Source organism: Pelophylax lessonae (assembly GCF_965119305.1).
Source record: "Pelophylax lessonae genome assembly, chromosome: 13".
NCBI lineage: Eukaryota > Metazoa > Chordata > Amphibia > Anura > Ranidae > Pelophylax > Pelophylax lessonae.
The window spans coordinates 137,179,195-137,193,597 of NC_138780.1; the positions used below are offsets into that span (position 1 = coordinate 137,179,195).

Sequence of the window (14,403 nt, forward strand, 5' to 3'; positions counted from 1 at the left end):
ATCGCAAAAAGTGGCCTGGATGTAAGACAGCAAAATCCTCCGGTGGTAAAGTGGTTAAATACCACCAAAAGAAAGCTCTATTTGTGTGAAGAAAACAATGAAAAAAAATGTCATTTGGGTACAGCGTTGCATGATTGCGCAATTGTCATTCAAAATGCGACAGCACTAAAAGCTGAAATTTGGCCTGGGTAGGAAGGGGGTAAAAGTTCCCTGCATTGAAGCGGTTAAAGAACTAAAGGCAAAACTTTGTTGTTTTTTTTTTTCATTTTGCATACAGTAGGGGGGGTTATGACCCCACATAGGTTTTCTTTTTGCTATCTGTGTGCCATTGGGGAGATTTCTCTTCATGTCCTGTTCCATATCCTAAAATTTGGGATTTTCTTTAACTTTCACTTTAGATGGTAATGGTAAATAGGACAAATAAAGGGTTAATCTCCCTAATGGGGGCCCAGACAGCAAGAAAAAAAAACCTAACAGGTGTGCAAACCCCTCTCCACTCCATCTAAAACTGATAAGAAAGTCTCGCCTTTAGCCCCCATTCACATCGGAGCCTATTGGCGGAAACGTCACGGTCTGAATCGGTGCGACGCCGACTTAGCAGCACTCCACTGATTCCCAAAAGTAGTTCCTGCACTACTTTTGGCGACTTCAGGGGCGATTTCGATAGACATCAGTGCAGGAACCCCTACGGATGTCTCTCAAATCACCCCCAAAGTCGCACTGAAACTTTCATGATTTTTAACCCGCATTCAGTGTGAATCTAGGCTAAGTTATACTGTGAAATGATTTTGAGCAATGTATGCCAATTTCACCATGTGTGCAAAAAACAATAAACACTGCCCTGGTAGGCAAGTAGTTAATGACACTGATGGAAGGTCAATCACTGACCTAGAGGACATTTTGCTAAAGGTGATCCGTTGTTCTCCGCCCCCGCAGCGAAGCCCCGCCCCGGGACCACCCTGCTGTCATGCAGTGACATATACGCCTGGTGTCACCCTCCTCCGCCCCTAATGAAGCCCCACCTCTACACCTGCTTTCAAGCGAAGCCCCGCCCCGGGACCAGCCCGCTGTCATGCAGTGTACATATACGCCTGGTGTCACCCTCCTCCGCCCCTCATGAAGCCCCACCTCTACACATGCTTTCAGGCGAAGACACACCCCGGAAGCAGTCTGCTGTCATGCAGTGTATGTATACGCCTGATATCAACCTCCTCCGCCCCTAACGAAGCCCCACCTCTACACCTGCTTTCAAGCGAAGACACGCCCCCAGTAGCAGTCCGCTGTCATGCAGTGTATGTGCCGTATTTTCCTCAGGTCCTCCCCCGGGCTTCTTAGGTCAGGGCTCTCCATGTCCGGCCCGGGTCTCCCCCGATCTCGGCGCTCCATGTCCGGCTCGGTAGAATTGCGGGTGTCCCCGGAGCGCTGTCTGTTCGATGATCCTCTCCGGCTGGAGGTGACCGGGCTGATCCCCGGACAGGAGGTGACTCTCCGCACCGAGCTGACCGATGAAGGCGGGGAGCCGTTCACTTCCCTGGGCCGGTACCGAGCCGGGAGCGGAGGGGAGTTGGAGCTGAGCCGGAGCCCGGCACTGGAGGGCGGCACGTTCACCGGAGTAGAAGCGGAGGGGCCCCTGTGGGCTCTGGAGCCCCGGAATGGATTGAGGAGGATGGTGAAGAAGGAGGTGCTGAGCCCCCTGACTGTCCGCTTCTCCCTCCACCAGGAGCCGGCCGGAGCTGTGCTCAGCACTGCGGTCCAGGAGAGGAGCTTCCTGGGGGAAGGAGTCAGCAGGATCCCGGTGAGGGAGGGCGCCGTGCGGGCCACTCTCTTCATACCGCCCGGTGAGTGCACCCAGGACAGGGGAGTATTGGGGTCACCGGGTGTGACATGGGGCGATCAGGGTCACCGGGTGTGACATGAACGATCGGGGTCATTGGGTGTAACGTGGGGGGATCAGGGTCACTGGTTGTGACATGGGGAGATCGGGGTCACCGGGTGTGACAGGGGGGGATCGGGGGCACTGGTTGTGACATGGGGGGGATCGGGGTCACCGGTTGTGACATGGGGGGGATCGGGGTCACCGGGTGTGACAGGGGGGTGATCGGGGTCACTGTGTGTGACATGGGGGGATTGGGGTCACTAGGTGTGACATGGAAGGATTGGGGGTCACCGAGTGTGACATGGGGGTGTCAACAGTGGTCACAAGATGTGACATGGGGGGGTCACGGGATGTGACGGCAGTTCAGGAGGTCACGGGTGTGACACCGGGGGGGGGGGGGGGTTGCGGACACTAGGACAGGGGAGCATCGGGTGTAACATGGAGGAACATTGGGGTCACTGGATGTGACATTGTGGGGTCTGTAGATTTTAGGCTTCACTTGGACTTAAAGTTTTGGGGGGTGGCCAAAATGTACAGCTAAGCCCCGTTTTTGCTGTCTGACAACCACACCGCCTTAAGTTGCAATATGCAGTGGACGGGGTTGGCCACATGCTGCGGCTGCAAGGCTTTCCTTCACATCTGCGGCAAAGTTCATCCAACGTGTAATGATCGGCCGGTTGGTAAGCCTGTTGAATGGTACACACTCAAGTAAATGGGTTGTGACGTGGCAAAAATGGGGTTTAAACAGGCAATGAGGTTTCTCATCGGGTCCTCGTGGCCTCTAGAGCACGGACTATTGCTGGAAATAGGAGTGTGTGGAAGCAGGTAACCAGGACAACCATAGACTAAATGGAAATTGTGAAGCATAATAAATTTATACTGGCCACTGCTACCCCAACTTATAGAACCAATGAGACTACAGTAAAACATGGATGGTGGGGGGAAAGCGCTGTGCCAAAATAAATGCGCCCAACCGTTGGATCACAAGCAATAAAACCGTTTATAACATAAAGAAGTTCCAGAACTGGTCAAACTGAAAGCAGGACCAGGCTTGCCTAGGATCTAATGGACCTGAGTGTGGAGCCAGGTGGACAGCAGGGGAGCTCTTGTGGTAAATAAAATGCCTCTGTGGAAAGAAGGTGCCAGTTGGGCTGGGAAAGTCCAAAGGTGTGCCTCATAGGGTCCTTGTGTGTGCGGGGGGGACCCGGAGATCAGCAATTGTACTTCAAGTACGGCTTGTGGAGTATAGCCAGCTAGCACACACAGGGGAGGGTGGGTGGAAAAATGCAATGATGCTCCACCATTTGGGGGCAACGAGATACACAGGAGCCGATCCCGGTTGTATAGCCTGATGAAGGGCTTAATGATTGAAACATTTAGCTTTAGTGCTTGCTGCCGGCTTTGCTTTTTTTATTGCTCATCATTTTTTCAATTGTACATCTTTATCCAAGTGGCCGCAGTTTTCCAGGATCAGCTCCTGTGTCTCTCGTTGGCCTGAAACGGCGGGGCATCACTGCATACTTCTGCCCACACTCTACATCAGTGTTTCTCAACCTTTTTTCAGTCGGGGCGCCCTTGAAAAGTATTTTCAGTCTTGAGGCACCCCTGCCCAAGGTTTGATTCACGTTACTGTGTATCGCAGAATCGTGCTCGTTCCTGACACACAGACGAATGCTCTGCTCTTTAGGGGTGCCATTAATTCTTAATGGCACCCCACATTTTGGCAAACATGGGGTGCTTTGGGTGCGGCACAAGTTTAAAAAAGGGGTCAGGGACTTCTTTCCCTGCATTTCTGCTGGTAGGGAAGCCCATTGAAGCCCTACACGCAGCACACATACAAAACACAGGGCTTGTTCACATGTCAGGTTGGAGGGGCAGTAAAACCACATGGTTGAGCTGTCTTTACTACCTTTAGCTGCAGAGGCAGCATCTGGGGATGTACATACACATTAGAGCTGCACGATTCTGGCCAAAATGAGAATCACGATTTTTTAGCTTGGAATAAAGATCACGATTCTCTGTGTAACAAAAAAAAATTGGGATAACTTTACTGTTACGTTTTTTTTTTTATTCATTAAAGTTTATTAATTGCGTTTGAAAGACTGCTGCGCAAATACAGTGTGACATAAAATATTACAACAATCGCCATTTTATTCTGTAGGGTCTCTGCTAAAAAAATATATAAAATGTTTGGGGGTTCTAAGTACTTTTCTAGCAAAAAAAAATGATTTTAACTTGCAAGCAACAAGTGTCAGAAAAAGTTCTAGTCTTTAAGAGGTTAAACTTCCTTTCTCCCTGGCAGAGGGAAGGAAAAGATACAATGTAATCATTTTGTTTATAGTTACTGGGAGACTTAAATGCTGATAGGAGTTTGCAGGAGGAACGATACAATGTAATCATTTTGTTTATAGTTACTGGGAGTTTTCCACAGCTGTTTTCTCTGCTCCCTCAGCTATGCAAAGAATCGAGCATATGTCAGGTTTAGATCGTCAGAGGGGGTGAATCGAGATCGCGATTTTCATACGATTAATCGTGCAGCTCTAATACACACGTGGTGGCTGCAGCTGGAGGTATACCCAGGGTGAATGGGGCTGCACTGCAACCATCCTGCAACTGTGTGCATGGTTGCGGTGTGGTGGTGCTGCATTTCTGGGCTTAAAACAAGAGGTGAGAAGCAACATATTGCCTCTTTACCGCCTGCCAAATGCCTCTGAAAAGTGATCTAAGCAAGGATTGATTTTCAAAGGAGCAGCAGCCCTTGCTACTATCAGAAACAAGCCCTAAAAAGCAGTTCTGACCGTACAGGAATGGGGGGTCAGGATTAAAAGTACCATACACACACACAAAAAAATGTACAAACACGCATGCATACACATGTATAAATGCACACATAGACACATGCAAACACATGTACACACATACAAACACACACACACACACATACATGCACACACACATAGACATGCACACAAACATGTACAAACACACGCATTCAAATGCATACACAATGTACACATACAAACACATGTACAAACACACATACAAATGCATACACATGTATACATGAACACACAGACACATGGACGCATGCACACACATACACACACGCACACATATAGACACATACAAACACACACACATGCATACACATGTATACATGCACACATAGACACATACAAACACACACGCATACACATGTATACATGCGCACACACACACACACGTACAAACACATGTATACATGCACACATACAGACACATGTACACACACACACACACACATACAAACACATGTACAAACACACAGGCACATGTGTACACATACACACATATACACAAACTTTAAAAGTTCTAGTACAATACCTTTCCTCTCCTCACACAGCCGGGTACTGCACTGTAGGGGGAAGCAGAGAGCACAGCACACTCCCCCCTCCCTTTACTTTCACTTTCCTGAGGCTGAAGGAGCTCCCTCGCAGCACTGATGTACAGTTCAGCAGGGGATCCGGTGATGGGGCTCATCTGACTGCCCTTCTCTACCATGATCCGCGGCACACTAGTGTGCCGGGGCACACCGGTTGAGAAAGGCTGCTCTACGTTATCTCTGAACTCCCAATGCCCTCCCCTATGTGTGGCCATCATTTCCGGGTCTCCCGGTGGCTGGCATCCATCCTGGAATCACTAGCTAGCTATACTCCAGGAGCCGTACTTGAGGTACATCTCAGAATCTCCCGTCCACCCCCCCACATACGAGGACCAATACAAGGCACACCTCTGAATTCTTTACGGCCATGGCTGGCACCTTCTTTCCACCCACAGGAGCTCCCCATCTGGCTCCACACTAGGTTACATTAGATCCTAAGCAAACCTGGTTCTGCTTTTAGTTTGGCCAGTTCTGGATCTTGTTTGGTAATTATGGAATAAAGTTTTTTTTGCTTATGTTCCAATGGTTGGGCGCCGACTTTATTCTGACGCAGCACCTTCCCCCACCTTCCATGTTTGTGATGCTTGGACTTTGGCTGGTGATATTTCACATTTGGATAAAGTATTAATCTCCTCTCTCAGCTGAAAGTGTTCAGCTAATGGTTTAGCCTTTGTTGAAGAAGCCTGTTCTCCAGTAGTTCTAGTGAACCACTGACTTCAATATACTCTTGAGACCAATATTTCTCTCCTTGAAACTTAAATGTGATCCTGCCATTGGTGAATTTTCATGCTGCAAATTCAAGTTGCTCAACTGTCATGCCGATCCTCTCGCTTCGGTACTTTAATTTACAAATAAGAAGATAAGGACTTGTTACCCAACTCCCCTGAAATGTACAATATACCTAACTTGGGTCAGTGATTCTGAAAGTGTTAAAGCCAGAAGGGACTTGTAGTTCATTTATTCACAGATCACTGTGGATGAATGCTGGGATCGTGTGGGCTGTCGCAAGGAGGGGGCCTTTGGTGATGGGAGGCAGGTGGTTAGATTGCTCCCTAAATAGGGAGGTAACAGTCCTAAAGGTGAACTTGTCCTCCTCTAACCATTTTGATGCCAGATCCGTATGGTGTAAGGACCTACAGCACTGCTTCCACCTGGCCAGTACACCGTACGGACCTGACATTCTTCCTTCTGCTTATAAGCTCATGGTCACTCCACTGACAATGGCCTTGTAGAAGATCAGTTCAGCACACAGCTGAACAAAACAATAACTGATCAGCAGCTAACAAGCCACTGATCAGAGCTATTCACCTAAAATATGACCTACCCCACTACTTCCTCCCCTCCACTTCCCCTGCTGCACTGGATGCTAAAATGCCAGCCCCCTTCATTCTGTCCTCTTTCACAGCCACTGATTTTTTACATTTTTATTTTACCCCCACCAGCACAGATTCTCATCCTCAGCACCAGACCTCCCCCAGAGGGGTTCAGTGCAATTGCTGGCTTCTCCCGTCGGCAATTGCAGTGCACAAATTGTGAAATAATCCCTTCCGCTGTGTTTACCGTCCAACTGTGTTTACTATGCTTCAGTTTGTGAATGAATAGGAGTCGGTATACAGACCCACTTTCATTCATCTACAGTGCCAATGTAAGGGACTGTCCTCAGTCCCATACTCTGTCTCTAAAAAAAGAGACATTAGTGGTCTTTTTAGATCCCTGATGCCTCCCCCCCCCCAAAAAAAATTGTAACACTTTTAAAAAAAAAATTGTAAACTAAATTAAAAAACATAGTAAGGGAAGATTAAGATGTGTGTCTAAATCTCCCTTGCCTCTGAAGCCTGATCTGCGTTTGTTTCAGAAGCTACTGATAAGCAGTTGGGAAGCGATGCAACGCCTCCTCACCACCTGTTTTAAGTGTATTTTTTGTGAAAATATTGTTTAACCAGTTGCCGACTGCCGCACGACTATTTACTGCGGCGGTCAGCCCCTCGCAGGCAGAGTGACGTAGTACTACTTCGCTTGCCTGTGAGGGTCTAGGAAGCAAGCGCACGCCCCCGGAGGCGCACTCCCGAGTGGTCACGGACCCCCCCCCCCGCGCACGTGTGACCGGCGGACCCGATGTCCGCCGGTCACCCGGCGGCGATCGTCGGTGCAGAGGGAGAAAGGCAGGCGGCTAATGTAAACAAGCCGCCTGTCATTCTCCCCTGTGTATGAATGGTGATCATACGGTTCTACTATGTAGGACCGTTGATCACTGTTCATACAGCTCAAGCCACAGCCAATCACAGTTAGAATGACGCCCCTAGGGACACACATAACCCCTCCCTCTCAAAAAAAGTTAACTCCTTCACTGCCAGTGTAATTTTACAGTAACAGTGCATATGTATAGCACTGATTACTGTAGAAATTTCACTGGTAACCCCAAAAGTGTCAAAAATGTCAGTCAAGGGTCCGATCTGTCCGCCGCAATGTCGCAGTACCGCAAAAAAAATCGCAGATCCCCGCCATTATGCGTTAAAAAAAATGACAAAAATCTTTCCCTTTGTTAGTAAACGCGATAACTTTTTCAAAATATGCTTTTTGCGATTTTTTTTTTATTTTACCAAACATATGTAGCATAAAACAAATTGGCCGAAAGTGTTAAAAAATTTTGATTTTTACATTTTTTTTTTTTGTGTGGAATTTCATATAAAAAAATGTGAAAAATGTTATTTTTGCAAAATTGACGCTTTTTTTGTTTATAGCGCATGATCAAAAAATCGCACAGGTGATCAAATACCATCAAAAGAAAGCTCTGTTTGTGGGAAAAAAAGGATGTCAAATTAGTTTGGGTACAGCTGTTGCACGACCACGCAATTGTCCGTTAAAGTCACGCAGTGCCGAATCGCAAAATAGGCCCTGGTCAGGAAGGGGGTAAAATCTTCCGGGGCTTAAGTGGTTAATAAATCTTTGTATAAATATTGCGGGCCTTTAGACATCAGCATCTTCTTTTTTTTTTTTTTCTACTGGTCCTATGTTTTCAGAACATATATAGTTTGGGGGGTCTTTTACAAACTCTGAAAGCTGTAAGGGAAAAAAAAAACAATGGAAAATTGCAAAAATGGCCAGCTGAGTTTAATAGTGGAACGCTGGGCCTGGCAGCGCAAGGGTTAAAACAAAACTTTGGCTGAGCTGTGTGCAGACAGCTCATAAATGGTGAATGGGAGTGCATGGACTGTACAGACTCGCCCACACACCTGAGTTTGATGGGTGCACAAATCCAGGAGCAGAGCCTGTGTGTCCAGGTCCATGCATCTGTCCCTGCGAACCTGTCAAAATCAGCTGTGTCGGTAAGTCCATACAGCTGATGTGTTCCCATTCACTTTCTATGGACTGCCTGCATGCAGCTTAGTGGTGAAATACTGTTGCATTGCCTTAAAATTACTTTTATCTACAATTGTTTTGGCTAGTACAGTGAAGGAGATCCATGTGCAGGTATAGTAATGTGTGTGAAATATGCCTGCAGGACCCGGACCATTCCCCGGCGTGATTGAAATTCAAGGGACAGGCGGAGGACTCCTGGAATACAAAGCCAGCTTATTAGCCAGTAAAGGGTTTGCCATGATGGCATTGGCGTACTACAACTATGAAGATCTTCCAAAGGACATGAAAAATTTTCGTCTGGAATACTTTGAAGAAGCAGTGAATTACATGCTGCAGCATCCAAAGGTGAGCGTCATTGTAAGAGGCATTGATATACACTCATTGGTCACTTTATTAGGCACACCCTGTTCAATTGCTTGGTAACACAAATTGCTAATTAGCCAATCACATGGCAGCAACTCAATGCATTTAGATATGGTGAAGATGACTTGAAGTTCAAACCGAGCATCAGAATGGGAAAGAAAGGGGATTTAGTTAACTTTGAACGTGGCATGGTTGTTGGTGCCAGACGGGCTGCTCCGAGTATTTCAAAAACTGCTGATCTACTGGGATTTTCACGCACAACCATCTCTAGTGTTTAAATAGAAAATATCCAGTAAATGACAGTTGTGTGGACAAAAATGTCTTGTTCGTGTCAGAGGAGAATGTAAAGGCAACAGTAACTCAAATAACCGCTCGTTACAACCAATGCAGAATACCATCTTTGAATGCACAACACATCGAACCTTGAAGATGGGCTACAGCAGCTGAAGACCACACCAGGTGCCACTCTTGTCACCTAAGAACAGGACACTGAGGCTACAATTTGCACAGGCTCAAAAAATTTGGACAATAAAAGATTGGAAAAACATTGCCTGGTCTGATGAGTCTCAATTTCACCTTCAACATTCAGATGGTAGGGTCAGAATTTTGGGTACACAACATGAAAACATGAATCCATCCTGCCTTGTATCAACGGTTTAGGCTGGTGGTGTAATGGTGTGGGGGATATTTTCTTGGCACACTTTCTTGCCCCTTAGTACAAATTGACCATCATTTTAACACCAAAGCCTACCTGAGTATTGTTGCTGATCATGTCCATCCCTTTATGACTACAGTGTACCCATCTTCTGATGGCTCCATCCAGCAGGATATTGCACCAAGTCACAAAGCTCAAATCATCTTACCACTGGTTTCTTGAACAGGACAATGAGTTCACTGTACTCCAATGGCCTCCACAGTCACCAGATCTCAATCCAAAAGAGCAACTTTGGGATGTGGTGACACATCTGCAGCAATTGTGTGATGCTATATGTCAATATAGCCCAAAATCTGAGGAATGTTTCTAACACCTTGTTGAATCTATGCCATGAAGAATTAAGGCAGTTCTGAAGACATCCAACCTGGTGCTAGCAAGGTGTACCTAATAAAGTGGCCAGGGAGTGTATTGTGAAATGTTTTCTGCAAGACTTTGTAAATGGCATCTTGACTAATTGTTGGCTTAAACTGAAGTTGTGATTGAATGTTCATAGAGATTTAGGATGTGATGAATAAAGACTGGTAGTCGACTATACTAAAATTCAAGCTGTATTTACTGCGTCCTGTGGCCCACAGATGTTAGAGTTCATGCTAAGTCCAAGGGGCTGCAGTTTATCTGTGGTGCCTCTTTGGATGCAGCTCCCCTAGTGGCTTGGCTCTCTGTTTCGGCAGTGGTTCTTTGGCATGTCTTTTGGCTTAAATGCGTGTCTGCGGACCAGACTTGTAAAAAGGCCTTGACTGATCTCCCCTTTCAAGGGGATCTCCTGTTTGGGGCTACCCTGGATGACATCATTAAAGGTCTCGCAGGGAGAAAGAGTACTTTTCTTCTGCAGGCTACTAAGGGCAAGGAACCTCCGTCGTAGACGTGGGCCCTCCTTCTCGGTTCATAAGATTTTTCATCCCTCAGGGTTGACAAGGGCTCGGAGCCTTTCAGGACCTCCTCTGGAGGATCCAAACGAGCCTGGTCTGGCAAGCCGAGAGCGGGCTTCTCCAGACCCGCAGACAGGGCTCCTTCAGCATGCAGGTGTGTCCTCACCTGTATCGGGGGTGGGGGGACGTCTTTGTTGGTTCCTGGACCCGTGGACTTCCCTGGTACAAGACAAGTGGGTACATGTAGTCATTCGATCCAGCTACAAGATTGTTTCGCTCTTGTCCCCCGGCAAGGTTCTTTCCTTGCAACTTGCACCTTTTACCGGACCGTTTACAGGGTCTGTTTGGGGCAGTACAAGATCTGTTGCTTCAAGGGGTGATTGTCCCGGTTCCGACTTAGGAAAGTTTTCAGGGTTTTTACTCAAACATATTTACAGTTCCCAGGAAGAAAGGCAAGGTGCGTCTAATCCTGGACCTCCCCATTCGCACGGTGGGGGCATCCCTGCATCGGGGTGATTTTCTTGCTTCTGTCGACATCGAGGATGCTTACCTTCACATCCTTATAATGTGCCGGTCACCAGCACTTTTTCCGCTTTGCTGTGGGAGAGGAGCAATATCCATTTGTGGCGTTATCCTCTGGTCTCGCCTCTGCTCCTCAGGCCTTCACAAAAGTGTTAGCCCCGGTGTTAGCATTGTTACGCCAATGGGGGATCGTGGTATTGGGCTACTTGGATGACCTCCTTCTGTGAGCTACTATGGTGGAAAACCTGGAAATCACCATACAAACTCTGAGGGAGTTCTGCTGGATTCTGAATTTTCAGAAGTCTGCTCTGGTTCCATCCACAAAGCTAAACTATCTGGGTCTGACTCTGGACTCGGCCTTAGCCAGAGTGCTCCTTCCTCTGGACAAACTCCAGAAATTGCAGGCTGCAATTCGTCTCCTGCTTCCAGCATATGGTCATTCCTCTGGACTTGCATGCTGGGCCTGATGGTGTCTACCTTCTAGGAGGTTCCATTTGCACTGTTTCATATGAGGTCCCTGCAAGGGTGATTCTGTCCAAATGGGACAAGTCTCTGTAGTCTCTGGACAATCCGATTCGGCTGAGCCCGGGAACAAAGGAGTCCCTGATACAGTGGCTTCATTCTTAGGCACTTTGGCTGAGCAAATTCTTCCTCCCCTTGTACTGAACAGTGGTCACCATGGATGCCAGCCTGTCCAGCTGGGGAGGCATCCTCTGCAACAATTTCTGCTCAGGGGATCTGGACACTGGAAGAGTCCAGACTACCGATCAATTTCTTGGAACTCCGACCGATCAAACTGTGCCTGGACCATTGGATGTATCGTCTTCAGGGATTTCCAGTGCACATTTAATCGGACAATGCCACAGCTGTGTCGCCAAGGGGACACGGTGTGCTGGTGGCTCTGGAGTTGGTCCCTTCATCCGCAGGTTTTTCATCATCGAGGCAGAAGGGATTTCGGTTATCTTAGTGGCTCCGGACTGGCCTCACGGGGCTTGGTACACCGATCTGGTGCGACTGGTCGCCGGCGTACCTTGGAAGCTTCCTCTCAGGAAGGATCTGCTGTCCCAAGGACCAATCTTCCATCCTATTTTACAGTCGCTGGCTTTGACGGATTGGCTGTTAACGCCAGGTGCTGATGGATACACGTTTATCTGGGTCGGTGATTCCAACGCTGTTAAAAGCTAGGAAATCCTATTTCTAGGAAGATCTCTCATCCTACGCGGAAGATGTTGCGTGGTGTGAGTCTCTTGAGGTTCATCCTCGCTCCTTCTCGGTGGTTCGCATCTTGACCTTCCTTCAACAGGGGGTTGAACAGAAATTGGCCTTGAGTACCATCAAGAGCCAGGTGTCAGCTTTGGCAGTCTTCTCCAACAACCCTCGGCCACACACTCCCTGGTACGTACCTTTCTTCAGGGTGTCCGACATTTGGTTCCTCCAGTGCGATCTCCGTTGCTACCTTGGGACCTAAATTTGGTGCTTTCGGTCCTCCAGACGGGCAGGGTGTTGGAGCTGGTGGCGTTTTCTTGTCGTTCACCTTGTGATTCAGAGATAAGGTGGTCCTTCGCCCCATCCGTCCTTCCTCCCAAAGGTTGTCTTTTTTTTTTTTTTTAATACGGAGTCTTTGAGGAAGTCAGACTCCCTATTTGTGCTCACGGATGGGACTCGGAAGGGGTTGTCCGCTTCCTCTGTGACCATTTCCAGATGGATCAGAGAGACGGTTATTCAGGCCTATTCAATCGGCGGTCAGGTTCCTCCTCCTCCTTCCTGTCAAGGTGCACTCTACTCGGGCACTTAGTCTTTCCTGGGCCTTCCGTAATCAGGCGGCAGTGACGCAGGTTTGCAAGGCGGCCACCTGGTAGTCGGTGCACACTTTCACAAAGTTGTATGAAGTGGGTGTGTTGGCATCTGTGGATGCTTTTGGCCGCAAGTTTTTGCAGGCTGCTGCTTAGAGGACTTGATCCTCTTTGAGGGTGTAGTGACAACCGCCCGTTCCTGTTGGCCAAAAACAGACGGATGGTGGTCCTACTTTCCATCCGTCCGGCGGATCGAATAAGATGGCATCAGATTGAAATGGACAGGCAGTCCATTTCCAGCTGACTTCCCCATAGAGGAGAGTGGGGCTGTGTCCATTTTCGCTCTGCATAGTGAAGCAGACAAGACCTGTCCTCAACCTGCTCAGCGGAGATTAGCGGAGAAATCCCCGCTGAGCAAGCAGATTCCGTTTAGCGGAGGTGCATGTTTGAAAGGGGTCTAAGGTGGCATGAGTTACTGGATCTACTATTGCCTCCAACTTGCTACACTGTCCTTCCCTAGTGAGCTACTACCCATCACATTATCAAGCCAAGTACACATGGGTCAAATGCTGGGCGATATCAGCCAGTTCATTAAACTGGCCACCATTCAGACCGTGTGTATGGCAGCCGGTCCAAAAAAGCCAGCCATTCGGCATGCATGAAAAAAAAAACTGGCTCCTAACTTTTTTTTAGTTTGCTCCTAGATTTCAAGCAAATTTGTCAAGCCCTGTTTTATAACACGCGTTGAATTTTATAACCTGCGTTCTGCATTTAAAAACTAGTTTTTGTGTATATTTTTTTCACTTTTGTATTGATCGCTGTACATTGCACTTTAGGATTGTTTTTGTAATTTGAAGCACTTCACTGGTTTTGTTTTATATAGTTATTTGTGTTTGGTGTAGTGATGGGCACTAATTAATGGCAGCAGCTCTGTGTGTGTGTGTGTGTGTGTGTGTGTAAAATATATATATATATTTTTTTTTTTTTAGGGATAGACCGATTATCGGTGGCCGATATGCACTTTCCCCGATATATCGGTATCGGCCCCGGAACTGGCCGATAATTCTGTGACGTTATTCTGCCTTCTTAGGCTGTCTCCCTCACCTTGGACAGCCTCGTCTCGAGTCAGGACTAGTCTCGTGGGAGTGTATCACAGCCATACACCCACCTACAGAAGCTCGGTGCCAGCCACCCACATCCACAGGCCCTGTACCAGCCAGCCACCCACAGACAGGGTGCCAAGACAGTCAGCCACAGGCACTGTACCAGCCAGCCGCCCACAGGCCCTGTGCCAGCCAGCCACCCACCACAGGCAATGCTGTATTTTGGCCTAGGCCAACAAGGCCCAGGCCTAGGGCAGCACTTTGCAGGGGGGCAGCAAAAAAGCCACCCCCCCTCCACCTGAGTCTATTGGCCACTGATTGCTCTCTCACCCCCCTCTCTCTCTCTCTCTCTCACCCCCCCCCTCTCCCTCTCTTCCCTCT

General features: G+C 48.0%; 1 protein-coding gene across 1 annotated transcript in view; it reads left to right on the forward strand.

The window, feature by feature from the left end:
* Window positions 1-1,267: 1,267 nt before the first annotated feature.
* LOC309569550 (acyl-coenzyme A thioesterase 1-like) overlaps window positions 1,268-14,403 on the forward strand; it is a 14,069-nt gene continuing 933 nt past the window's right edge. Inside the window, exons 1-2 of the mRNA XM_082275424.1 lie at window positions 1,268-1,838; window positions 8,800-9,002. Coding sequence (XP_082131550.1) covers window positions 1,286-1,838; window positions 8,800-9,002 — 756 coding nt within the window. The 5' untranslated portion in view covers window positions 1,268-1,285. The remainder of the gene's footprint in view (window positions 1,839-8,799; window positions 9,003-14,403) is intronic.